The 25,648-nt window shown below is 39.7% G+C and overlaps 1 protein-coding gene across 6 annotated transcripts in view; it reads right to left on the bottom strand.

Annotated features, from left to right (window-relative positions):
* Positions 1-1,903: 1,903 nt before the first annotated feature.
* Positions 1,904-25,648, bottom strand: part of LOC148017535 (uncharacterized) — an 86,232-nt gene continuing 62,487 nt past the window's right edge. For 3 of the 6 annotated variants that reach the window (XM_087663157.1, XM_087663158.1, XM_087663162.1), the window contains exons 4-7: positions 12,652-12,875; positions 4,164-4,298; positions 3,815-4,039; positions 1,905-3,742 (exon numbers count right to left, since the gene is read on the bottom strand). In XM_087663157.1, coding sequence (XP_087519283.1) covers positions 3,490-3,742; positions 3,815-4,039; positions 4,164-4,298; positions 12,652-12,875 — 837 coding nt within the window. In that variant the 3' untranslated portion in view covers positions 1,905-3,489. Of the gene's footprint in view, positions 3,754-3,814; positions 4,040-4,163; positions 4,310-12,651; positions 12,876-25,648 lie in introns of all 6 variants that reach the window. The other 3 variants (XM_087663159.1, XM_087663160.1, XM_087663161.1) reach the window with 3 other exon arrangements.

Genomic DNA, 25,648 nt, shown 5'->3' with positions numbered 1-25,648 from the left:
TCATGGTGTGATGTAGATTAGTAGAGAGCTTGAATATTCTAATTGTTGAAGAAGTGCCAAACAAATATTCTATGCTTCTTTCACACATCAAAAGGGTCACATCAATTTGAAATCTCTTCAAACATAAACATGTCATGGTGTGATGTATATTAGTAGAGAGCTTGAAGTTTCTAATTGTTGAAGAAGTGCCAAACACCATGTTTGTTTGCAAAAATCTCTCGTGGTCCTATTTTTAGGAGACAGGGGAATCCTTAAGGACCATTTTTTACTCTAAATTTTAACTTATGCACATAAACAAGTTATGCATCGGTTAACCATAATTCAAGCATAACGGAAGAATAAGATTTGACTAAATTGCAAAAATGACATGACCATTAATCATCTACTTTTTACACAAACTAAAAGATGCTTGTCTCCAAACTTAGCAAAATCAAAATCACAATTGTACAACTTGTTTGGATCTCTCACTACTATTAATGTTTTTCTTTTAGGTGAAACTTCACTTTTTAGGCTAAAAACATGAATCCCTAAACAAATTAGGCAAAAAAAAAAAGACTTTTAAGCCCCCAAAATCATAATGAATGCCTAAAATTGAAAATTTTGACATAAAATTTTAAATTTTAATCGACTAAGGTGCCTATATTTGTAAAGAAAAAGTATGAATATCCATAATCATCCATACAAAAGTATATATCAATACATGATAAGACCCCTCTCAAATTGAGGATTTTGTTGCCAAATAATAATCAATTTTCAAATAGATGTCTTTGAAAAAAAACAATCACAAATTTTTATCTTATCCCTAAACTCTTTCTCTAGTTTGCTTTTATTTTGGTAGCATGTTAGTACATAAAATTGTAACACATAATAAGTTGTACATTTTCCTACAATCTATTGAGCACAGAATAATATATTTCTCTCTAGTTTGATTACCTAAGTGCCTCTAAAGATAATTCCCGCTATACTTATTTTGTACTATACATGTAACACACAATAAGTTGTACATTTCCCTACAATCTATTGAGCACAAAATAACATAGTTCTCTCTAGTTCAATTACCTAAGTACCTCTAAAGATAATTACCTCTATACTAATTTTGTACTATACATGTTGTGCACTTTCAAACCCATATTATTTCTTCATATGTTGGTTCTTGAATGGTGGTCCAATCCTTTAAAATCACATTTCATTCTTTTTTGGTCAAGAAAGGAAAACCAAATAGCGTGTGGTAATAGGTTATAAAAATCTCTATATGCCCCAATATCTTTGAAAGTATTAAAAAAGTATTATCCTCCAAGCTATATCTCTAATACCAAGATTGCTCCCTTTAAACTAAAATTACAATTTGGCATTTGCTCCATTAATTCAAAATCCTTTCAAGTTTGCCTAAAACTTACAACTATGTATCTACCATTCAATAAGAAATATTTAGTTGGTTTTTGTTTAAGACAAAGCATGACAATATGATTAATGCTTCTTATGGCATCCATTCCCTTCATCCAAAATCCTTCCAAGTTTTTTAAAATAGTGACTCTACATTACTATTCAATGACACATGCTCATTTTTCTTTTGATTCAAGCATATTACATATGGAAGTAGGTAATCTATTTGAGACAAAGTAATCATGGAAATTTGGATCTCACTTCTTTCAACATACCTTCCATTTATCCAAACTTGTTTAAAATAGTGATACTACAATATCATATGATAACATGTTCTCAATTTTCTTGAGTAAGGAATATTACATATGGAAGATCACATTCTATTATGCCATTTATAAATTCACAAATTTGTTTATGAACCAAGTAAAAGCATAAAGAATAACCAATGAGTTGCAAGTGGTTAGATCTCCCCCGCAAAAAAGTGGGCTTATGCAAAATGAAAATCCATATTTTTGTACAAGGCAGACAAAAAAACTTTTTACACTTTCCCATAAAAAACACAAATTTTTTACCCTCCAAATTTACAGAGTTAAGTTTATTTCTCGTCATTTTGAGAAATTACATGGCGCATCGAATAGAATCTGAGAAAGAGAGAGAGCACACAACAGATAAGAGGAGAATTAAAAAATTTCTTTAGCTTCAAACAACTGATACAAAGACGGGTTTGTCCACCCGTGCGCTTCCACTGTGAAGCTCAGATGACGATCTAGACAGAAAATAGGTGAAGAGCTTAAAGCTAGCTAGAACAACTCCGATTGGGTAAAAGATAGATGATCAATGTCTGTTAAGGGGTTTAGCTTTTATAGCTCGGAAATATTCCAAGGATTTGTCCAAAAATCACGCACATAGTGATACTAGATGGGTGCACCAAACATCCAATGTTTCACGCGCACATCAAACTATAGAGATCTAGTATCACTATGTGCGTGATTTGATGGAGGATGAAATAGTGGAACTGGTCTACTGTCCAACAGAGGAGAATGGAGCGGATATATTCACCAAGGTACTTACAAAGGATCTGCTTCAAGTTCATATTCAGAGACTTGACATTGGATCAAGGAGATAGTTCATCTATGGTGGACATTGAGGAGGGAATGTTAGATATGCTCAATGTCCCATCCTCATAAGGTACGACCAATGATCCATGGTGCTCAAAGTTGTAAGGCCCCCATTATGAGGAGAAGCCAAATGTGAGCCCAGATATTGATTAAGTCCTGACTTGTATATCAGATGAGATCTATGCGACCGGATGGCAAAAAGATGGCCATTGTGGGTCTAATCTTTGGGTTGGACTGAGTAGTTAAGCTAGTAGCAACTCGAGGCACATTGCATCGGGTTGTGAGGTAAGGGAGTTAAAAGAGGCCTCTATTTCGGGGTCCGAGGGCCACAAAACCAACCCTTGGCTGGGGGGGACCAACGGCCCCCTTAGCGGGGATTTGAGGGTAGCGCCCTCAGTCTGACGGTAAAGGGAATATTCCCTAGAATATTCCTTGGCCAACTAGTAGAGGTTCATATGGTAGGTCGGTCACGCCGACCTAACCGCCTTCGTGGGCTATAAAAGCTAAACCCCTTCACAGTCATTGATCATCTATCTTTCACCCAGTCAGAGTTGTTCCAACTAGCCTTAAGCTCTTCACGTATCTTCTATCTGGATTGCCATCTAAGCTTCACAATGAAAGCGCACGGGTAGACAAAGCCATCTCTCTATCAGTTGTTTGAAGCTAAAGAAATTTTCTAATTCTCCTCTTATTTGTTGTGTACTCTCTATCTCTATCTCTTTCTCAGATTCTGTTCGCTACGCCGTGTAATTTTTACAGTTTTTACATCCCCAAAATTACTGGTAAAATTAGATATAAAATTTGGGGAATTTGACATTGTTAATACATACAAAATCCTCAAACCCCCAAAACAACTTTAACCAGGTGAAATAGTTAGGGTGAAAATACTTGCATCCATTGTGAAAAAAACTGTAAGATGTTTTACCCCCTCGATCCTTTCAAGGCTTTCAAAAGCCCCGATGACCCAAAGTGCCTTGAAACCCTCAAATCAATGTTTGAATATAGAACTTAATTTCCTCTCCAACAGCTGATTTTCAGCTACTACAGCATTAATGTCAGCCTGTACTTTGTCCAGATCCACAGGGAATTTCTCCAAGGTCTCTAAGCTTGCCTGTAATTCCTCAAGTTCACGATGGACTTTATCAATCGAAAAAACTCTCTCATAACAATCCGCAAAATTCTCATGGATGCTGCTCAACAACCTGTAAGCTTGGCGGCACATTGGATCCCTTTTTGCATCCCTACATGTGCACTGGCTATGTGTTAGTTCTCACTGTGATTAAAAAACCAGAAGATCAAAAGAATACCCTTACCTAAAGATCAGTTCATCCACAAGAGCATGTGTTCGCTTTAAGCGTCCCTGGTTAGCATTACTCTCACGTTGCAAATCATGCAGCTCATCAATAATGTGTGCAATATCATTTTCTTGTTTTTTGCTGTTTTTTGTCAACTCTGTGATGCGCAGCACATATGTACTTCTAGAGGGTCCCTTCATAACAGTCTCCAGATCCATAGATAATGCAGCAACTTGCTCTTCCCTAATAAGAGAGTTCAGAGATGTAAGTTAGCCATTGCCCCTTAGTTTTGACATTGATGCTGAAGGAATGGGAGAAAAATTCAAAGTTGCTTATTTTTTATTCTTTTGTTCATGTTGAAGAGGACCTGCACTTCAGCTCAGAAGAAACATCCTTGATCTGCTGTTGTACTTCTTTCAGCTGTTTCAATTTTGTTTGCAGTTCACCTTTTTCACTTTGAGAGGCTGTCTCAGACAAAGACTTCTTTTCCTCTGCTTCTTCACTAAACGATTCCTTATGAATAACACACATTCCCACAAATTATGTTGATTTTGTAGGTGAAATAAAGCTGTAAGAAAGGGTGCCAAAATCACAGTTGTGTAGCAGTGTGCATGAAAATTTCCAAATTATTAATTTTACGTATAGCTAAACATCCTAGCATATGTAAATGTCCAGAAAATAAGTTGAATAACTCAGCACAGACAGCAAAGTATAACCCTTACCTTACAAAACATAACAAAATGAGTGAAGAACTTTCCTGTGATGTTGCTGTACCAGTTCATCACCACCTCATGTATGTTGTTCTTCCTGCATGCACAAATCCCTTCTCCTAGGAAGAGGAGGGGATCTAGTCTGATCCTTTTCACCCACACCATAGTTCACGACGAGGAGATGCAGGATGAAGATGATCTTCCCGTTGACAAAGTCTATGTCAAGAACAAGCTGATCAATGTCCATTGTCATCACACCCAGTCATGTCACAATTGACCATCGATCCTCTCCAAAAGCGCCCCACAACCATTCCAATCCGTCATTACATATGTTTTTGTTTGTTTTAAGAAAAAATAAACGACATAGAAAGATTTTGAAGGAAATCGGTACTCCAGCTGGTGGTAGCATCTAAAATGACTTGCATTTGCTTTCTATTCCCAACCCTAGTTCATTCCAAGGGCCTTTACCTTAAGAGGGGTACACAACTAGCATAACCTCTAAGATAAGTCTAGTATCTATCTTTACAATGCTAGTCTCTCAATCATGTTATGGACAATTTCATGTGCCCAACTTCATTCATTTAAAGTCTCCAAATAGTGACCAGGTGTAAATAGATTAGACATTGATCCTAAAGTAGTGTAAGACCTTCCCTCTTGCATTTTCATCCTTAGTTGGAATAAGACCATTTGATATTCAAGTAAGATCTTCCCATATGTTTTTGTATTACTATTCCATGCCATAGGTTCAGTCACCTATGGCTCAAAAGGAGATTTGTTAGATCTTGATTCTCCACCATGGGAACACACTTTAAAAATGTACACGAGCAGCAAAGCTGCACTATCTCCTGCACACTGAGTATTGAGCTCGATACTCTACCTTTGTCGATGAAAAAGTAACGGTAGGATATGTTAGGTTAGGATTCAGCAACAAGCACATACTTACACACACTCACAATGAATAAGTGAACATCAAGAGAAAAGAGAGTTGTTGGAATATCACATCCACTATGTGAGAATGATCATGAAAGTACAATCCCTAAGGTATTAAAGTACCACACCCACCAACAGGTGTTCAAAAAGGAGACAAACCCTTCTCTAGCTAGAAGATGAAAAGTGGCCATGGATAAGGAGCATTCATACTAGAACTATGGAGGAACGTGATAAGTGTAACAAACCCCCCTCGAGTGAATGATGTGAGTATATATAGGGAATTGATAGATCAATCCCCACACGGTAATAAACCTAAATGCTTGTCAAAGTCCTTCAACTTTTCTCTAGAGAGAATTTTTGTAAACACATATGCCAAGTTGTCCTATATGTAGGGACATAAACCAAGTAAATCTTCCTTGCATGGAGCCTCTCTTTAGCATAATGATAATGCACCTCAATGTGCTTAGCACGAGCAAGACAAAACAAATTCCTCGCAATTGCCATGGCACTCTAGTTGTCTATAAGGGTAGGAAAGATGGTGAAATTCACCTCGATTTTGATTATTAGGACAAATTTCACAAAACCGTGCCTTTTCTTTTACAAAATTTGATGAAATTTAGGCTCGAATGTGAAAGCCCCAAGTTTTTAAATTGAAATCAAGCAATCTTCAGCTCCGAATTGAAAATCCCCAAAATTCCAATGAAACTTGATGGTTGAGTGAGAAAGCCCCAAACTTTGGGTCGATTCAAATGAAGGATTTAGTGCAAATGTTTCGATCCGTGTGTGTGTCGCATAAACAATGGCTTATTGGTGGAAATAATGCAAACTAAGAATAAAAAGGAATAGAAGTAACATTAAATGTTACTTGTGAAGTATCAAGAGCTATCGAGTCTTTGTCAGATTGGCATGACATGATTGGTGGTTGCAGGTCAACATGACATGGATACAAACGCAATGCAGATAGAGTGACATGGTTCACAAATAGTTGCCGACCGGGTGCGAAGTGGACCACGCCTTTTGCATAGAGCAAACAAAGCATCAAATGGAGCAACTGTAAAGCGCCAAGCTTGCAAACAAAACGAGCAAATGCTAACAAGGCCAAAACAAGCGTGAACAGGTTTTAGCTATCAAAAATAAGTAAATGGCAAGAAGGCTGAAGCAAGCACTAAATAGGCAAGTCCAAGACTTGATGCACCTGAGGCAGTAGAAACTTGCAAGTTGACCGACATGTGAAAAAGAGGTATTGCTCTAATATTGCTATTAGGTTAGGATTTAGCAACAAGCACACACTCACAATGCACAAGTGAACAACAAGACAGAGGACAGTTGTTTGAAGGTCACATCCAATGAGGTACTAAAGTACCACACCCACTAATGGGTGTTCACACCACAAAAAAAATCCCTTCTGCAACTAGAATATAATAAGTGTTTGAGGATAAGGGAGCATTCACACAAAGCTATGGAGGAACATGATAATTGTGACAACCTGCTTCTTGTTGCTCTGTGAAATGGCATCAAATCCAAGAGATGGAGCATTTTTTATGATACATCTTTGAGTGCAACGTCACCAGCCAAATCTAATCACTCCATCAAATGAGAGCAGCTCTCTCTCAAACAAAACCCTGTAGGAACAAGTCCCGTGTTAGTACCACAATACACGGCCCAATTTGATCACTCCCTCAAATGAGAGTAGCCTGTCTCTCAAACAAAATCCCAGAGGAATGAGTCCCTTGCAAGTACTACAAGATGAAGAGAGTGGATTGCTAGCGAGCCTAAAGGGGTGTCCTCATGAATGAAGACTGTAAGGCTACCCCTTAAGCAATCCCCAAGGTGATGGCCTAGAAAACATCAATTGGGCTCACAATAGTAAGGTTGTGGGTTCAAGTTTCATTAGGTGCATCACTTGGCTAGACACCTATATTCACATGGCATGTTCATATAAGACTAGGCTCTTACCCACTCAAACACTTGGTTGGTCCGCAATAGGCTCATGGAGGAGGAGAGTCCTAGTGTGATCAAGCTCCAAGTGTTCATTAAATGTGTATGCTATTCTATCTACACATGGAAAAAATACCAATGTGGCTCTTAACCGCTTCAACTAATATATGAAGAGGAGACCACACCCCCCATATCCATTTTTGCATACACGTGTGTGTGTGTGTGTTATCTCAAAAAAAAGGCTACCACATAAAAGATATAGGGGCATGTACAGATGAGCCATATGAGAGACCCAACAAAGTTCTAATAGCAAGTAGCATCCACCTATTGAGAAATTAAGTTGATTGTATTCCATCAGTTCCTATTTTGCTCTCCATTTACAGCCCCAAAAAGGCTTTATTTGTAGCATTTATTAGTGTCTAGACGCCATTTTGAGAGAGTCCCTGGACAATTAAGTGACTCATGTGCTTATAAATAGGGCATGGCCATTCATCCATCTACACTTACTCTCTTTTTCATTCTTCATCATTCCCCCATCACACCTTCAACCTCATCCCTCTACCACTATTGTCCACACCCCTATCCCAGCAAATATCTTAGTTCGTGGTGTTGTCCAACTGATCATGATGCCCTACCAATAGACATTTTCATTCTGGAAGTCTTTTCACATCACCATCAGCTACAGACACTCCAAATTGCTGCATTTTGAGTCCACACAGCCTAGGGGACCTATTCTTCGTCATTTTCACTGCTGCGTTTGCTGGTTTCACTCCTCTCTAAACTGGTACAGCAGATCATCGTCATCAATATTGTCTATTTTCAACTCCTACTACCACCCAACTCCCAAGCGATACTTCCCAACCATCACCCACTTTATGGAGGCTACATTTGCAGTAGATTCAAGCCGTCTACAGCAGATTACACCCTCTTTATCAGCTCTATGTTAGATACTTGATTTTTTGTGTTTTCTTCACTCGTAAAGGGCTGCCCAACAGTCATCTCGACATCAACCATCATCTCAGAGGAATTTCAGCATGTTCTTCATCTGCAAAAGCTCTTGAGGACTACATTTCACTCCCTTGGTATCATTTTCCAATGTCTACTCCAACATTCCACTGCTCAAAGGACTGCATTTTCACTCCCTCCATAGAGCAACTCTTTTCCTCATCATCAACCCCTTTGCCCAAGAGACTGTGCTTCACTCCTTCATAGTGCAGATCCCTTCCAAGTGCTGCCACCTTATCAGCCAATGCAATATTTATTAGTTTTTTGTCTCAATGTTTGCCATGCACTCTGTGTTCCTCCCTACGAATCCCACCATTTCTCAACATGACATCAACGCATACCCTTCCATCTCTCAAAACCACCAATGTAGAATCACCTACAAAAGACAATCACATTCTAGGTCCACACGGCATCAAATAGCATTGCATGAAATGAAGCCATGCCAAACTCTATGAGAAGCTCAGCTATGTATCAATGCTGAGAATTGACAGCACTCTGAGATAGTTAGAAAACCTTGAGACTAAAGAGAATAGTTGGAACCATCCAAACATTCTTCTCAAGAAGAGAAGGAAGCATGGGTACTTGAACAAATGGTGCTATAATAGCTAAGCAAGGTCCCTTGGGTCCTCGAAGGGGAGAAATATGAAGAGATTGGGATGGTGTGGAGCTTGATCATGGTCCAAAGTACACTTTGATTTTTAGTGTCTTTCCAATCTTTGCTTTTATCTTTGCAATGATCCTCTTGATTCCATCAATCTTGACAATCTTCACAACAATCATCTCAATCTTGGCAGTTGAAAAGCCGGTCTTCACAATTACAATCATTCCTATGTCATTCCTCACATTCACTGTTAGAGACAATCTGTCCAATCTTGCCAATCATACCAGATAGCCGTTGTCCCTCACAAAAACCTAAAAAAACGCAAATGGACACCTTAAAAATGCTATGTTTTGATGAGGGGAACTCTTGAAAGTGAAGTCTTCTACATAGGCTGAGAAAAGAGGGCAGCCAGTTTTAAATGGTTCATCAGGGCCCGAGGGGTCAAAATCATGACCAAAAAACTTGCATTTTGATGTTTGCCTTGATGTAGAAAGCTATAAACGCAGCAAATCAGGCTTTAAAATAGACATTCAGTGTAGTCTCTCCTTGGAGGCCACTTCGATTCCTCTTATTTGACGGCAATACCATGTGAGAGTGCACAATGGAAGAGAATCATGAATACAGAGAGTAGGAAAGACAGTAACAAGATGAATGCAGAGAATGAGGGAATGGAACTGCATTCATCTGAAAAACAAAGCTGAATAAAAGGCTGCACTGATCAGCCCTGCACACTGCTGGTATGCATCAGTGAGGTCACTGGAACAAGCAGAAGTATGGTAGGCTGAAAGCAGGAGTGGAGGCAACTGAAGCAATGTGTATGTAGGCTGAATATCAGCAGCTATAAATAGCTAAAACTCCAAAACTGGCCAACCAGCTGATAAAATGGCTGCCCAGCCTGCCACGTGGCAAAATCCCAATGCACTCAGCCTATACAATGTGAACACAGCTTCAAACTAACTGATCGAGCTGGAAACTGAAGTGTAAATGCATGGAAGGTTATCAGAGCTCACCTGTCTCCATCAAGCTCTGATGAAGCTCATAACCAAAGGACCACCAGAATGAATACAAGTGCTAACATGAATATATGTTTCAGATAATGGTGTATGGTTTCCCTCATTCAGTGAAAGGGGACCATTTACCTCTGATTCTTGCTTGCAAGAATTCTTGTGTGACATGGATTTTGGGAAAAGTTCATGCTCATGTTCAACACTATTTTCAAAAAGCTTTTGCAACAACTGAAATTAAAGGCTAAGAAATTTTAGGAGAATGTCCCAATAAGTCATGACAAGGCCTGGTCATGGAAGTGTTAATACTCATATCCAGTGATTTGGCAGGCATCTCTGAAAAGAAGATCCAATTTAGTGGTGGACAGGGTTGATTCTCCTTTTAAAGATCTTTCTGTGGCTTGTCATAGGGAACTCAGTATGAATAAATTAATGCCCCTCTCTCACACAATAGTTGTACTAGAGGATTTGAATGACTGCAAAGATAAACCTTGCTACTTTGGTTTGATGTAGAGGCACTCTAGAAAGTTTGCTCTTCTCCTCTCGTACTACTACAATCCTCAAAGTAAAAGATAGAAAGCTTGAGAATATCCAGGTTTAGAATATGCTTTCGAGTCCCTTTAGTATTGTATCTTCTAATAGTTATAGAAGACCTTATAGATGGGCTTGGAAGCTTGAAGGAATTTGTTAGAAATGAGGAAAGAAAGGTGGATCATAGAGCAGCTTTATTTCTTGAAGGACATTTTTCCTTGGATGAATTAGAGGCGGACTTCGGTTGTCTTCATCCCAAGAAGAACAAGGCAACAAGGAGGGATGGTGATCTATTGGAACAAGGAGCCCCGGGTTTGGTCAATTTGTTCCCCAAGCCATTGGTGAATTCTACTTGGAGGCCTATTTCTCATATGGAAGTTTCTTACAAGTTTTTTACAAAAATGTTGGCTATTAGGTTGAAGGAAGTTCTTCCAAGTATCATTCATCCCAAGCAGAATGTGTTTATGAAGAGTATAATGCAATATTGAATGTTCTATTTGCTAGCTCAGACCTAGCAATGAGGATTTAGACAAACTAGTAAGAGAGACTTTTACTAGTTGACATTGATGCTTGAGGCTAGGGATAAGATCTCTAACAGCTGCACAGCATTATCCAAATTAGCACTATCAACATGCAGCAACAAATAAGTGCTATAGCAAGAGCTTCCTCAATAGTGTCTACTTCTAATGTCTAACCCCTTAATATCCCTGCTCTAAGCAGCCCTCTCAAAGGAACAGAGAAGAGGATGAATTGCAATTGCAAAGCGGAGAGGGCTAAGAGGACACCCCAGCCTCACTGCTCTATGAAATGAAATCCCCAAAAACATTTGCCATTCATTTGAAACAACACCACTAGCCTCATGTGATAATTAAAAAATCATTTAGAAAGCCTGAACCCAAAACCCTAAAGCCAACATGACTTGCTGAATCCAGTGCCATTGAAAATAATCAAATGCATTCTCCAAATCAAGCTGTCCCAAAACTCTAACCTAAGCAGGATCAGATGCAAACTGCACTGCCATATGTGGCCACTCCTAAAACTCCTGGGACATTGGTATATTGAATCTGGAGTCTCATTTATATTGTAGAGAACACAGATAGGAGCAGCAAGCATCAAGATCCAAAGAGACATTTTCTTGTTTCTTCCTGAAATGACCAAATATAAAACGCCCTTCCGTCCCTGTATTTACTACAATTCAGTTATTGTTGAATGAACTATGGTTACATTGATAAAGCCAGGCCTCCCTGAAGTTGCAACAAAATATAGACTATGGTCACAAAACAGAACAAGTACGTAGTTATCACTCTAAATGCTACTCTGAGAATATTGCTGAGAAGTGGGTGGCCAAACAGACAAAGATCAGTAAGCATAACATGCAGATTTGCTATCAGCTTTTGGTGATGAAGTGGTTAGCTAGGAGAGCTGCCAAGATATGGGGGACTGCTTTTGTTGAAAGCAAATGGGCCTCATTATTGAAGGATATATGGAAGACTGCTATAAGTTGAAGTTATTTATGTGGAAGATGTCAGTTGGGCCTTGCCTTCTAGGGTCATGCTCGCAAACTCATCCTAAAAAAGCATCCTAAAAATTCCAAGCACATCTCTCCAGTCGTTCATACAGTGAGGCTTCATGGAGTAACCGTCTGCTGTTTCTCAATAGAGGCTTTAGGTTGAGGCTAACTCCTATGAAGGCAGTTCTGGGCCTCTTTTATTTTCTTTGGATAAAGATGTTGGCATTATGCTAGTCTCTATGGCCTGATAGAAATGTTGATGCATTCCAAGGATTACTTTGTCCCACTCCTTAGGTCAAGCATTCACTTTTTGAGGCTTGTTTTACAGTTGACTGGCCTAGAACTTATCAAAAAGGGGCGCGTGTATTGAGAAGCTAATGATTCTACAGGTTTGATGAAACATTTCACTTATTGCTCCTGAGTATATAAGGGAGTTCTTCTGTAGACTGTTGGAATATTCTAATATAGCTTGTTTTTGGTTTTTTGTTTAATAAATACAACCTTTAGTTAAAAAGTATGGGCAGAAAATCAAGTAATCATCAAACTGAAGCACATTGCAAAAGGTTCATAAAGGTATCAAAGTTAAAGTGAAAGATTAAGTATTAGATCATTAAGGGTGCACTTACCGTTCAAGTTTCAATCTATCTAATTGTTCCTGACTTGCTCCAACTGCAAGCTTTAGCTTTTCAAATTTGGACTGTTCAGAAAGAGACGAGTCAAGAGCAATGTCGGCAGCAACTTTCAGGCTTGCATATTCTCGATTCAATGCTTTCAACTGCTCGGATGAAGTTTGAGTATCTGCCTCCATCAATTTGGTTCTGGCTTCCAAGTCGGTGGCATCTCCTTCAAGCTGGTTACCAAGAAAAACCTCAAGCATCAGCAAACCTGATTAGCTGTTTAGTCAGCCCTTGTGTTGTGCTCTTTTTTCATCTTTGATATAATTTTGTAAATTGAAGTCCTGTACCAGGTTTATCTTTGCAGCTTTGCCTCAGGAAGGCTTTCTGTGAGACACTTCTTTTTTCGTGTGTGTGTGTGTTTTTTTTTTTTTTTTTTGGGGGGGGGGGGGGGGGGAGGTAGTGTTATCCATGGTCCCATCCATACATTGTAATGATGTGGGCTGGAACACCATCCTTCGCAGCAGGAGTTTGGCTCTCAACGGGATATCCCCACTAGAATCCATGCCATGTACATATGATTTACATTCTGCTGTCCCCTCTTTTATTACTTGTACTGAAGTCCAAATTATGGGAATAAGTTACCATAGAGACCCAACCCATACCAATATGTGAATATGAGAAGAGATGGGTCTAGAGGTAGAAAGACAAAATTATCTTCTCAAACACATGCTTATTCTAACATTCGCTCATGCACCTATTCCAAATCACACCACACCAAGGGTTATTATTCCGTTAGACATATACCCCATAGGTTCTATCCCTATCACACCGGGTGATGAAGGTGTTAAAGTGCAACATTGCAGAAGTAAATGCACAGGCTGAATGAGAGAGATGAATGCAGAAATAGAGAGAAAGACATATATATATATATATATATAGAGAGAGAGAGAGAGAAGAAAATATATCAATGTCTAGTAAAGACCAAATCATCCTATGAGACAGATCCATGTACAAAGGAACATCCTCATGATGCCATGAAAGTGTGAAAATGAAAAATGAAAAATCCTATCTAAATCTGCAATAAGCGTAGGTATCATCATCTAGGCAAGCCCTCAATGTATACAAGTATGTCCATCTAGAAGCATGAAGCTATGTGCATGTGAGATACAACGATGCCATGCAAATCTAACACCATCTAGTGATTATAGGGGGATGTTAAATACGATAATTGTGTGTGGGCTCTTGGAACAAGCTCCAGAGTAGCCTCTAGGGGCCACACTAGATCGGTGGGCCAGGTATGTCTCATGCCCCTATCCAATCTAGATGATCTCTCACTGGTGGAAGTATGGTCTCCTCCTGCTAAATGCAAATCTTGTTGCGGAGAACTTGTGGGACTATGTAATAGATGATTTGCAACAACCACAAGATATTACACCTCAAACACCTCAGGGTAATGCTGAAGCATAGGTTGCTACTGTTGTTGTTACTGCCCCTCCTATGGAGAATCGAAGGAAATGGGATTCGAAGGATGCATAGGCTCTTTCTTTGATTGCCTTGTCAATTTGAAAAGGGCAATTATTCAACACATTCGGTCTTGTAAGACCTCAAAATCAGCATGGGATATACTTGAGCGTATGTTTGCACCACGCATGAGGCTAAGATATTCTATCTCCATAGAGAGTTGGCCAATGTAAACATGCATAAGGGTGATAGCATGACAAATCACCTCACTCACATACAGGATTTGCATGAGTAGCTACTCAATGTTGATGAGGTTATTCAAGATGCTGAATTGGTGAACATCACATTGAACTCTCTTCCAGAGTCATATCTTGGTTTCCACACCTCTTTGATGTTGACTTTGGTGGGGGGGGAGCAACTACCCCTTGCATTTGTGGAGTTGGAAGGCCTCCTATTGCAAGAGGAATAGACTCGGAAAAATGTTGCATTAGTTCACGTGATGTGGCTATGCTTTCCAAGTTCAAAGGCAAAGGAAAAGTCGGACAAAATGTAAAAGATCAGCAAAAGGGTGATGATGGACAGCCATCAAATAAGGCTATCCAAGACACAGAAAAAGTCTATAAAAAGAAAGGGAAATGTCATTATTGCAAGAAGCCCTATCACTATATTGATGAACGCAAAAAGAGATTAGCCAAAGAGAAGGAGGACTCCAATTTAGCTGTTCAAGAAACAACAGACAACAAATCTATTGATGATGATGCTTCAACAAACTTTGTGGAGGAGGACTACACATTTCTCACATGCAATTATGATCCTTCAATGGCTGATTCAGCATTTAATGCTGAATCAACCTTTGAATGCTGCTGAAATGCAACAAACATGGTATTTTGAAGGTGGGGCGTCAAAGCATAGCAGCTCTAGGAAGTGTTTGTTTACCTCTTTGCATTCAGCCCCTGCTATTGGGAAGTGTGTTACATGTGCAAACAGCAGCAATTATGATGTATGTGGCATTGGGACAATCACCATTAATGCTGCAAATGGTTCTGATTTCATGCTTCTAGATGTCTTGTTTGTGCCTCGCATTACAAAGAACTTGTCGTCTATCTTTGCTTTTAATAAGAATGGCTTTCAAGTCATCTTTGAGAATGACAAATGTATTATGAGAGACAAAGAGATGGATTATGCACTCACGCTGTCCGACTGTAGGCCATCTTGTGGGCTACCCATTGATGCCCTTTGATCCATGATCCGAGCTCCCTAGGTATTTAAACTATCATTAAATGCAATTGTTGCCCCTAGTGTAACCTTCCAACTAGAAAAGACAAGGAAAATGATGATATTCATAATGAAAATGATGGTATTGAAAGAGGTCTTGAAGGCAAGAGAGGGTGATGAGAATATGCAGGATTTGTATATGAGGAAGAAAGGGAAAGCCACATAGCATTAGAGCAACTATATGCCTTTAACTCCAAAGAAAAAAAAATGCCTGAAATTAGAAAACAAAGAGTTGAAACAACAAAGGAATGAGTTGAGAAAATAGCTACATGCCAAAAAGATGCAAAGAGATAAAGAGGCTATGAAGAAGATGGTGGAGCTGTAGAATCAACTTCAGCAACACTCCATGAGCATGCCATTCCTAAAGGAGTAGGTGGAACGCGAAGGCCAAGACAAAGGGAAGATGCATTTGATATGGAAAGAACAAGAGAAACGGATAATCATCCTCTCACGAGAGCAAAACCAAAGTCTTGAATAGATGAAAGAGAAAGCTAAAGGATGGGTAGAAAGGAATGGTTCTAGAATCAAGGATTTAGTAAAGTGCCTAGGTGCTATCAAAAAGCAAGTGTATAATGGCTGAAGGAAAAGCAGAAGTAATAGAGAAGGGGATGCTAGCACAACAACATGCTCTCTTAAAACTGTGCTGAATATCACTCAAGTAAAAGGAGAAGACATAATTGATGGGCTCTAACGGAAATTAGAACTCACATGGAGAGCATTAAGATATGGTAGGGTTTCATATTTTATTATTTAAAGATACTTTGTGCCTCATTTTGCACAAGAGTGGTATTATTAAGTGTGATTGCCTAGAGCATTGTACTCTCTCTCTCACTCGTTAATTCATTACTTCTCATTCGTGATCGAGTATTGTTGTGCATCGATCAATTCTTTCATTCTCATTCATTTTCCATTTAATTAATTGCACAATCACTCCACACCTGGGCCAACAGTGGTATCAGAGTGAAGTTTCATAATCGCCCTTGCCATTGCTCATGACCATTTTTTCCCACAGCCATTGCCATTGAGTGTCACACCTCGGTCGGCTGCCATACGAGCCATTTCCCCCATGCCAGCTCTATTTTCTTCACTAGCGATCGCCACCTTTGCCCACTGTCACTCGTGTCTTCATCTCATGCGCCTATCTCGCACCTTGACAATTTTACAATCTTTCTCATTTCGTGTGCAACCTGGAGCCTATGTATGGACACTCTCTAACTCTAGAATTTTAGAGTGTTGTCCTGTCTTTGCTGAGTCACTGGCCAACAGCGGTGACAATTTGAATGTAGTGCTTTTGCCATCCAACACCACTTCTGCCCCTTGCCCGTGAGCCAATTCCCTGTGCATCACCTTTGGCTGGTGACTTGTTCACCTACACGGCATGAGCTGGTCCGCCAACCACCTGACTGGACACGCTGCTGCTGCCAATCAGCCCACACTTGTTCACCTACACGGCACAAGCTGGTGCACCGACCACCTGACGGAACACGCTGCTGCTGCCGATCAGCCCACGTCAACACACCCTGCCCTTCAGACTCGTTGCCAGCCCCTCACTCCTAAAGTGCCACCTATCCATCTTGTCACCAGCCTGGACACGCAAAACTGTCATCTCTGCCCGTCACACCTTGTCACTGACAATCAATCGACAGGGTGCCACATCAACTCGGCGGCTGCCGCCTTTCCACCGACACACCTTCCACGTGGACACAGCAGTCTTGCCACCTTGGAGCTGACACACGTTTTTTTTTTCAAAGCAATTGTCTATTTTTCAAATTGTTATTTCATTTCAAAAAGGCCTCTGTTCACACGCCAGCCCCTCTTAAGCACGATTTAGGGCCGAATTTAGGGGTTATTTAACAAATTCACCCAATTTGGTCCAACTTTCAATAAAATTCGGGGATCCTCCATCAATTTCACCAAATTATTCATCAAATTGACGAAATTCCGCAGTTTCATCAACAAAAATTGAGACTTTCCAACAAATTGATCGAATTTCACTCCAATTTTGCCACTAAATTTGAGTCTTTTTGAGAATTCAGCATTCTTCATTGACATTGAGGCAAAATTCATCATTAGGTGAGGCATTCGACACCTTTTGGGTAAAAATTTTACAAAATTACCAAATTTCTCTTCAATTTCCCTATAAAATTTAGGGCTTTTTGTCATTCAAGACCAATTTCACTCCAATTTCATCAAAAACTTTAGGGCTTTTTTGAAAATCATTAAATTTCATCAATATTGAGGCTTCATTAAGCTTAAGGCACAGCATTCGGTATCAATTGGATAAAAATTTTACCCAATTTCTTCAATTTTCGGGTAAATTTTGGGGCTTTTGCCCAATTCCACCACCGAGGTGCCCAAAAGTTGGGGCTTTCGACTCAGTTCATTTTCTTGGCCCTCGAAGTGCTCCAAAATCATACTATTTGGCTGCTGGCCCTGTTCTTTCCTTATATTGAAGACAAATCTGATCATTTTGGAATATTATTAAGTGAATTTTCAGTATATTATACTGTTGTCCGCATTATTCAAGCATTTCCAGCCTTTAATCTCTGATTTCAGCATATTGCTGATCACTGCCTTAATCGTGTAATATTTATTTCTAAAATTAATTATTTTCAGCACATTTCTCTCCTCAACAGAAAAAACAATTATTATTATTTATATTATTCGACTTCATTGAGGCATAAAAGATCTTATTGAGTAAGTATTAAGTATTGATGAAGAAGTTTCTAATAACCAACTTGTCTCCATCAATCTTAATGGTCTTCCAGAGTCATATCAAGGTTTTGCTACCACCTTGCGGTCGGTAACTATGGGCAAACAAGCTACCTACAACTTCGACCAACTTGTGTCTCTTTTGTTATAGGAGGAGCAAAGCCGTCTCAACCGCAATGCTACCATGGCAACCGAACAAGCCTTTTCTACCCATCATCGTGGAAAAACCAAACCCAAGCTAAAAAACAAGGTGGTTGTTCAAAAAACAGCAGACTTTCATGCTGGTCATCCTTCTTTCTCCACCCCTTCTACATTAAAGACACCCTTCCATGCTGGTCCATCCTCTTCCAATCCCTCCAAGGGTCCAGTCAACAAAGCTAAGAGGTGTAATTATTGCCGGAAAACAAGGCACAACATCACTGAATGGCGTAAGCCCATTGCATCAGAGAAGAAAAAGGAGTCCGGTCTTGCTCTTACACATGAGACCGCAAACTATTCTCAATTTAAGGATTTATACATTTTTCATTTAGTGTCAATATAATCCTTCTATTCATGATGCTTGTTTTTCTATTATTGATAGGGCTTCTACTTGGTATTTCAATAGTGGTGCATCTAAGCATATCACCTCTTGCCAAACATTATTTTCATCTCTCTTTAATGTACCTAAGGGGCGTATAGTTATGTGTGCTAACAATGCCTCTTATGCAGTTAAAGGCATTGGACATGTACAGGTTGTCTCTGTCTTGGGCACTCCTCTGGCATTGCATGATGTTCTCTTTGTGTCTGGCATCAAGAAGAACCTTATCTCCATTTCAGCTATTGCTACTTTCGAGCTTCGCATTATTTTTTCTGGCCCCCGATGTGTAGTACATGATGATCATATTTCTTCTTTCATTGACTTGACAGCCACCCTCACTAAATATCTCTATTGTCTTGATACTTATGGTCAGCAAGTTGCTGAAAATCCTATTGACAATGCCTAATTTACAAAAGGAATCTTTTCATGGTACACATTTATGGCATCAGAGGCTTGGTCACATAAACTATCGAGCATTGATGAAGCTCAAGTCAAAGGATATGGTCAAAGATCTTCCAAAAATTCACTTGCCATCAAATCACATTTGTGAAGGTTGTTTACTTGGTAAGATGCATCGATTCTCCTTTCCTAAGGATTCTCATGTTCATTCAAAATCTATTTTGCATCTCCTTCAAAATGATGTTTGTGGTCCTATGCCAACCAAATCCATTGGTGGATTTTTATGTTTTGTCACCTTCATAGATGACAAATCCCAATTTACTTGGGTATATGGGCTGAAATCTAAGTCTGAAGTCTTCTCTTGCTTCAAGAATGTTATTGCTATGGTGGAAAACCAAAGTAGCTTTTGCATTCGGACCCTTTGCACTAACAAGGGGGGTGAATATCTTTCCAAACACTTTTCAAAGTATCTTGCATCTCAAGGAATCCATCATCAATGCACCATTTCTTACTCCCCACAACAAAATGGAGTAGCGGAGTGGAAGAATAGGCCACTCATGGAGATGACAAAATGCATGCTGAAGAGTAAGAATTTACGTAATTCCTTTTGGTTCAATGCTATTCTAAGTGCCGCTTATGTTTTGAACAGGTGTCCCACAAGAGCTTTACGCACCGTCACTTCTTATGAGGCACGAACTGGTTCCAAGCCTTCTCTCTCTCATATAAGGACTTTATGATCATTGGCATATGCTCATGTGCTTTCTTAGAAAAGGCATAAGCTGGATGATAAGGCTGTTCACTACATATTTATTGGATATAGTCCTAAAAGTAAAGGGTACTATCTTTATCAACCCTCTACAAGCAAGGTTATTGTCAGTTGAGATGTTATCTTTGCTGAAAATGCTTCTCACCCCTTGCTGGACTATCAAAAACAGCCTACTATTGATGCTTTAGACATCTTTAACAGCTTACTACCGCTTTTTTCATAATGGTCCCACAGCTAATCCTTCTTCTCAGCCTTCACAGGCTACTATTGATGCTTCAAACATCTTTGACAGCTTACTACCGCTTTTTCATAATGGTCACATAGCTAATCCTTCTTCTCAACCTTCATTTCCACCATCTACAAATACATTACAGCAGTCTATTCAACCTGATTTACAGCAACAGCAGCATCATGATACCTTGTCAAAAGAGCAGCACCCCCGTTTTGGATCAATTGGAGCATAGAAGGGCCGAAATTCAGCAGCCTAAAAGAGTCCCTTGCTGGCTGTTAGACACTCTTCAAGACAGCAAACAGCCTCTTCCTTTGGCTGCCCGCACACAAGCCTCAAACACAAGGATCAAGGTAATCTTCTTACATGTGCATTGGTGGCTGCAGCATGCAATGAAGAACCTCTATGTTATAAAGATGCTTTCTCAAATGATCGTTGGGTGGAAGCATTGAAGGTAGAGATTGATTCCATCCATCAAAATGACACTGGGGAGCTATGTGACTTGCCTCATGGCAAGCGTGCCATTGGTACCAAATGGGTTTACAAAATTAAAAGAAATTTAAATGGTTCTATTGACAAGTACAAAGCCCACCTTGTTGCCAAGGGCTATGCAACAAGGAATTGACTTTACTCAACTTCGCAACTGGAAGTAGCGATTGTAGTTTGTTTCTTGCTGAACCAAGAAATGAGATGTATCCAATAAGAAGCAGTTGCCACTATGAGAGAGACGAGAATTTGAACATCTAGCCCAATCACTATTTGAATATCCATGCAAAGAGAGTGAAGAATCAACCTTGTAGAAAAGGATAAGATCCTAGGTGCCTTTAAGATACCGAAAGACACGCTTCACTGCTAACCAATGAAGATCTATCATGGCAAGTGTTTGTTGTAAATTAGCCTTCAATGCTACAATTTGACTAGCATTGGTCCCAGTGACAAGCATGTCATCAACATAAAGCACAAAAATAATAAAATCAAATCCCTGATGTCAAATGTAAAGATTAGCCTCGGTAGGACTATTCTCAAATCCAAGATGCAATAGATGAGAATGTATGCAAGCATACCAAGCTCGTGGAGCTTTCTTTAAACCATATAGAGCCTTCTGGAGACGACAGACTTTGTGCTCAGAGCCTTTAAGTGCAAATCTTGGAGGCTAGGAAACATATACCTCTTCAGTGAGATATCCATAGAGAAATGCTGTCTTGATGTCCAACTGATGAACAATGGTGTGTTTGGCTCCACAAGTTACTTGCACATCTTCATGTGCACCAAATGGCTCCGACACTTATCTATACTGACAGCCAAAGTGCTTTGGCCATTGCACGGAGCCCAATGTTCCATGCCCACACAAAGCATATAGAAGCTTATTATCATTATGTTCATGAGTGGATGTCAGCTAGACAAATAGAGTTGTCTTACATACCCACTGAAGACAACTTGGCATATTTTTTCATAAGGACTCTTCCTCAACCAAAGTTGCAGGCTTTTCGGCAAGCCTTGAAATTGATTCCATTTGTTCCATGATCTATCATGCTCTATATTAACATAGGTTGCTATATCCACTTGGAAGAACTTGTGCAACCATGACCTTATATTTTCCTTCATTTTCTAGGATTTTGCTATTTTTTTCCTAGATCAGTTTGGCCATTTTATGAAGAGGGGTTTGTAGGCCATCTTGTGGGCTACGCATCGATGCCCTTTGATCCATGATCCGGGCTCCCTAGGGATTTAAATTGTCATTAAATGCACTAAGTGACACTAGGGTTAGGGTTTCCTATGACAGTTAAGCCGTTAGGGTTTCATATTTTATTATTTAAAGACACTTCATGCCTCATTTTGCATGTGTGGCATTATTCAATGTAATCACCTAGAGCATTGTACTCTCTCTCACTCATTAATTCATTACTTCTCATTCATAATCCAGTATTGTTGTGCATTGATTAATTCTTTCATTCTCATTCATTTTCCATTAAATTAATCGCACAATCACTCCACGCTTGGGCCAACACCGACACCTTGTGTAAGGGTTTATTTTTGTTAGATACTTATGATAGATAGTCTCAAGATGCGTTGGCAATCACTACTCTTTCATGCACTATGCAAAATGCACAGCTATGGTATACCCGCTATGAACATTTGAGTTTTGGGAGTTTGATGACCCTTTAGAGGTATCATATGGTAGATGCATTGCCTCTAGTAAAAACCCCTCCTCATGCATGTCAGGAATGTACTTTGGGCAAAATGCATAGGTTTGCCTTCAAAAAGGATGGTGCAATATGTGCCGTCCGAAATTTGCAGCTTATTCACTTTGATGTTTGTGGTCCCATAAGGACACATGCAGTTGGGAATCATCTTTACTTTGTCACATTTACTGATGGCTACACTCGATATACATGTATGTATGGGCTGAAGGCAAAATCTGATGTATTCATGTATTTAAAATATGTGGCAAAGCTTGAGGCTGAAACTGGCTTAAAAGCGCAAATACTTCGCATGGATAGAGGGGGGAAGTACATGTCTCGTGCTTTTGAGACATGTTTGCTTCATCATGGGATTATGCACCAAGCCACCATTAGGATGACCCCTCAACAAAATGATATTGCTGAAAGGAAGAATCACACTCTCATGGAGATGACTCGTTGTATGTTAAAAAGCAAGGGGCTGCCTCATAAATTTTGGCTAGAAGGCCTTCAATGTGCAAATCATGTATTGAATCCTACACCCACTAAAGCATTGAAGACAATCACACCGTTCAAAGCTTGGCATGGCAAGAAACCCAAAGTTGACTACTTTTAGGTATTTGGATGCATAGCCTATCCACAATGGTGTGCATAAACCACTCATACAGAAATCCTTCTGTTGGGGCCCTATTGAACATGGAAGCAATGAATGGTGCAAGAACCTTGACTGCATATATGAGATGCTCCCACTCGATATCTATGTAATCGAGTGTCTGTCCATGCTATAGCCTCCTAATAGACTGCTCCATCATGCTACTAATGAAGAAAGTCAATGATATGGGGTATGGCTCGGATGGCTGTGGTATGAGGCTGATATGGTACATCATATAGTCGCTCTCTATAAGCCGCCCATGTCCCTAGGTCCTCGATACTTGTCTGTAGTTTGGGCTTTCTAAAGCTCCTCCACGCTACAACGATATCTCTACTTCTAAATAGTAGACAAAGGTCCCAATAGTGTGTCTCCTCATACTCTCACCATTTTCGACAAGTAAAGCAGTGCCGCTCTCTCTAAGCCTCACTCTCTATGATCTACGCAAGTGCAATTTGCATCCGAAGCTATCTATACTATGCCTTGCACTCATCGTACCAAGTGTTTTGAGGGGTAATCCCAAACCTTGTAATGTGTGTTGATTGTATGCGATGGGAAAAGCTCAAGGTGGTTGTTGAGTATAGAACCAAGGTAAGCTATGAGGTGAGTGTAGCCAGTGATGCTTATGGATCCAACTCAAGCAATCCCTCATATACGTATCAACATGATTGTAAGGTATATGTGGCCCACTTCTAAGCCACATTGGTATGTAAAAAGAAGAGACTCTCTCCATGAAAGGGTTGGATCCTAATATATAGTCCACCATACTAGATCTTGTGGGCTAGAAATATATCACTGCTCCTAATGAAGGACACCTCTCCATCCCATTATAAATAATGAGGTAATGTCTTGCTCTCAGCTATCATAAGGACGTGAAATGTTATTGCTTTGCTTAGCATTTGATTAAAAGTTAATCAAATCTGCTAATCTAAACTTGCACATGCAAGATGCAAGTTAACTATTTCACAATATGGGACTAGGACCCTGAAATATCAATTGGTGCCAAAGGCAAAAGTTGTAACAAGTTATGCTTAACAAGTACTAGGTTGTACCCCCTGTTAAATTTGGACCTAGACCAATTTATTGGCTACTAATGTCAATGGTAACATTAGAGACTAGGGATTAATTAATTAATTAATGCCAGTCTAAGAGTCAATAATTGATCACGTATACTTGGAAGAAAATTGGCCCATCCAATTTAATTATTGGCTGGTGGACTAAGCACTAGAATAATTATTAGATTAATTTTCAAAATTAATATTCAAAAATTTAATTCAATAAGTTGGATAATCCTAGAAAATGAGATTAGAAGCCTGCCACTTAGCAAAACTTACCCATGCAAGTAGGAAAAACGTTTTTGGGGACTGGTGGAAGGCTATTCCAACCATTGCCAAAGACAAGAATGTTGTGAGAGAGCAAGGAGATGCTACTGATATAATTTGCAACCACCAAGTGTGAGAGTGCAGAACAGAAAGAGAAAAGTGAACCCGGAAAGGAGACAAAGAGAATGCAGGAGAGAGAAGACCAATGTGACTGCAATGGCTAAAGATACAAGGCTACAACGATCAGCCCCAACATACAACTCTACCCATTAGTGTGGACGCTAGACGGAGGATAAGAGAATGAGAAGGGTTGGTTGATAACAAAGAATCAATGATGGATAATGAGTAGAAGGGCAAGCCGCCTATAGAATCAAAACCCTAAAAATAACCAAAAGTACCCAAAAAGAAATACCCTAATGCACCCTCCATCTAAAGTGTCTAGAACACAAAATGACAGACAAATACAATGTTAGAGCTCCTAATGTCCTCGTCTGACTCAACTGAGGCTCATAAGCAAGAGATGACCACACAAGTCACATATGACCCCTAACATCCCCTCTCAAATCTTGGATGTAGCAAAAGGCCAAAGGAGGTGCAGATTCGATGAAACCAACCTTCCTTCTTGGAATGGGTGGTGATAACCTGATTTAAGAGTTAATTACAACAATAAATAAATGCACATAAAATGAAATACACACTTTACCATAACATTCTTGGACAATAGACACCCTGTTGGTCCCAAAATTCGCGCCCCTTGCGGTATTTCTTTAGCTTTCATTCAATTGGAAGGAGTACAACTCGAGATTCTTCAATCTCCTCCTCCTAACCAATTGCTCTTACTATCATAAATGACCAGCAAGCCTTTTGGGTCATTTGCCCCTTGATTCACCCAGGACTTCTTCTCCAATTCGACCCTTGGCTAGCCAAATGCTGCCCCAAATCAATTTGGAATGGACTGGCTCTTGAAATCCCTTGATAATCTTCAATTATCAGCTACTGATTTCAGTCCCTTGAACCTTCAAACTTTGGCACGGATCCCAAGGTGGCTGCTAAACCCTAATTTCTGATGTAAATTAGGGTTTACTGCAGAAATTACAGATCAGCCCACCAAAAATGACTGAGATCTCCTCCGAATGGCTAAGAATTACTGAGAATGGCTGAGCATAGGCTGAAGGAGATAAGAGAATGCCGTAGAGAGAAAATTCTGAGATTTGTCGCGAAGAACTGATCAAAATCAGCTGCTGCCCTGTTGTACCAGCCCCAAACGGATGCACCAACAACAATAGGAGCAACAGACACTATGATCTTCAAGAGAAAGTGCATCAGCAACAATTGCCAGCTTCCCAAGGTCAAGAATATGCAATCTCCATCACCAAAATGGTCTTCAATGGCTGGGAAATGGCCCCAAAAGCTAGCAACAACAGTCCAACACCTCT

Source organism: Lygodium microphyllum, chromosome 22 (assembly GCF_053477565.2).
Source record: "Lygodium microphyllum isolate KBCC chromosome 22, Lygodium_microphyllum_v1.1.10, whole genome shotgun sequence".
In the NCBI taxonomy this organism is placed as follows: Eukaryota; Viridiplantae; Streptophyta; class Polypodiopsida; order Schizaeales; family Lygodiaceae; genus Lygodium; species Lygodium microphyllum.
Note: the sequence above shows the minus strand (reverse complement) of the source record. Positions and strands in the feature narration are given on the sequence as shown.